The sequence below is a fragment of the Bison bison genome, unplaced genomic scaffold (genome assembly GCF_000754665.1).
Source record: "Bison bison bison isolate TAMUID 2011002044 unplaced genomic scaffold, Bison_UMD1.0 scf7180017864203, whole genome shotgun sequence".
Classification (NCBI taxonomy): Eukaryota; Metazoa; Chordata; class Mammalia; order Artiodactyla; family Bovidae; genus Bison; species Bison bison.
Window position 1 is genome coordinate 6792125 of NW_011494775.1, and position 784 is coordinate 6792908.

Below are 784 nucleotides of genomic sequence, written 5' to 3' on the forward strand. Positions count from 1 at the left end.
CACAGGGTCTCTGACCTGACCCCAAGACCCCAGTGGGAAATGGCTACAGCCAGCCACCATGCGCACCAGAGGCCTGACATGTCCTGGGAGTTTGGGTCCGTGCCCACAGGCCACCCTGCACACAGGCTCTTTCTACAGACAACACCTAAGTCCTGGCCGACGAGCCAGAAGGAGGCAAGCAGGACCTCACGTGCGATGCAGGCAGACCTTTATGCGGAGCCAGTGGAACCAGCCCTGGGGCAGCACAGGACCGCGGACGCGGTGGCGGGGCAGTGGCCCAGCCTCCCTCACACCCTGGGCAGGGTCAGCGAGAGCCCGCAGTGCACAGGGTGCGGGCAGGGCGGTGCTACACTAGGGCCTGGGCTCTGCCTGGAGCTCCTCCAAGGCCCTGGCCTCAGCTTCCTCTCCAGAAAGTTCTGAGCACGGGCTCTCCCGTGGGCCTCTCTCTCTAAGCCCTGCCTCAGACGCCTCCTCGCCACCTGGGGAAGAAGGCCAGGCATCAGCAGGGCACTGGCGCCAAGAGGGCCACTGGACCCTTGGGCAGAGCCCCCGGCCCTCCCCTCGATCGGGGCTCACCCGGCACTGTGAAGTCCTGAGTGTAGATGACGTCGTCCTCAATGTCGAAGAGCTCGTCGTCCACGTCGTCAGCACAGCCGTGCAGGTCCTCCAGGTAGGGCATCACTGTCATGCCCCGCCACCGGTCCTTGCAGTCCGCGCTGGGCGGGATGGGCACCGGCTGGTCAGCTGGTGGGGGCGTCTTCCGGGAACAACTGGGGGGGGCAGG

The 784-nt window shown here is 66.3% G+C and overlaps 1 protein-coding gene across 1 annotated transcript in view; it reads right to left on the reverse strand.

The window, feature by feature from the left end:
* STK11 (serine/threonine kinase 11) overlaps positions 1-784 on the reverse strand; it is a 16710-nt gene that overhangs the window by 3408 nt on the left and 12518 nt on the right. The window contains exon 8 of the mRNA XM_010844639.1: positions 577-732. Within this exon, the coding sequence (XP_010842941.1) occupies positions 577-732 (156 nt within the window). The remainder of the gene's footprint in view (positions 1-576; positions 733-784) is intronic.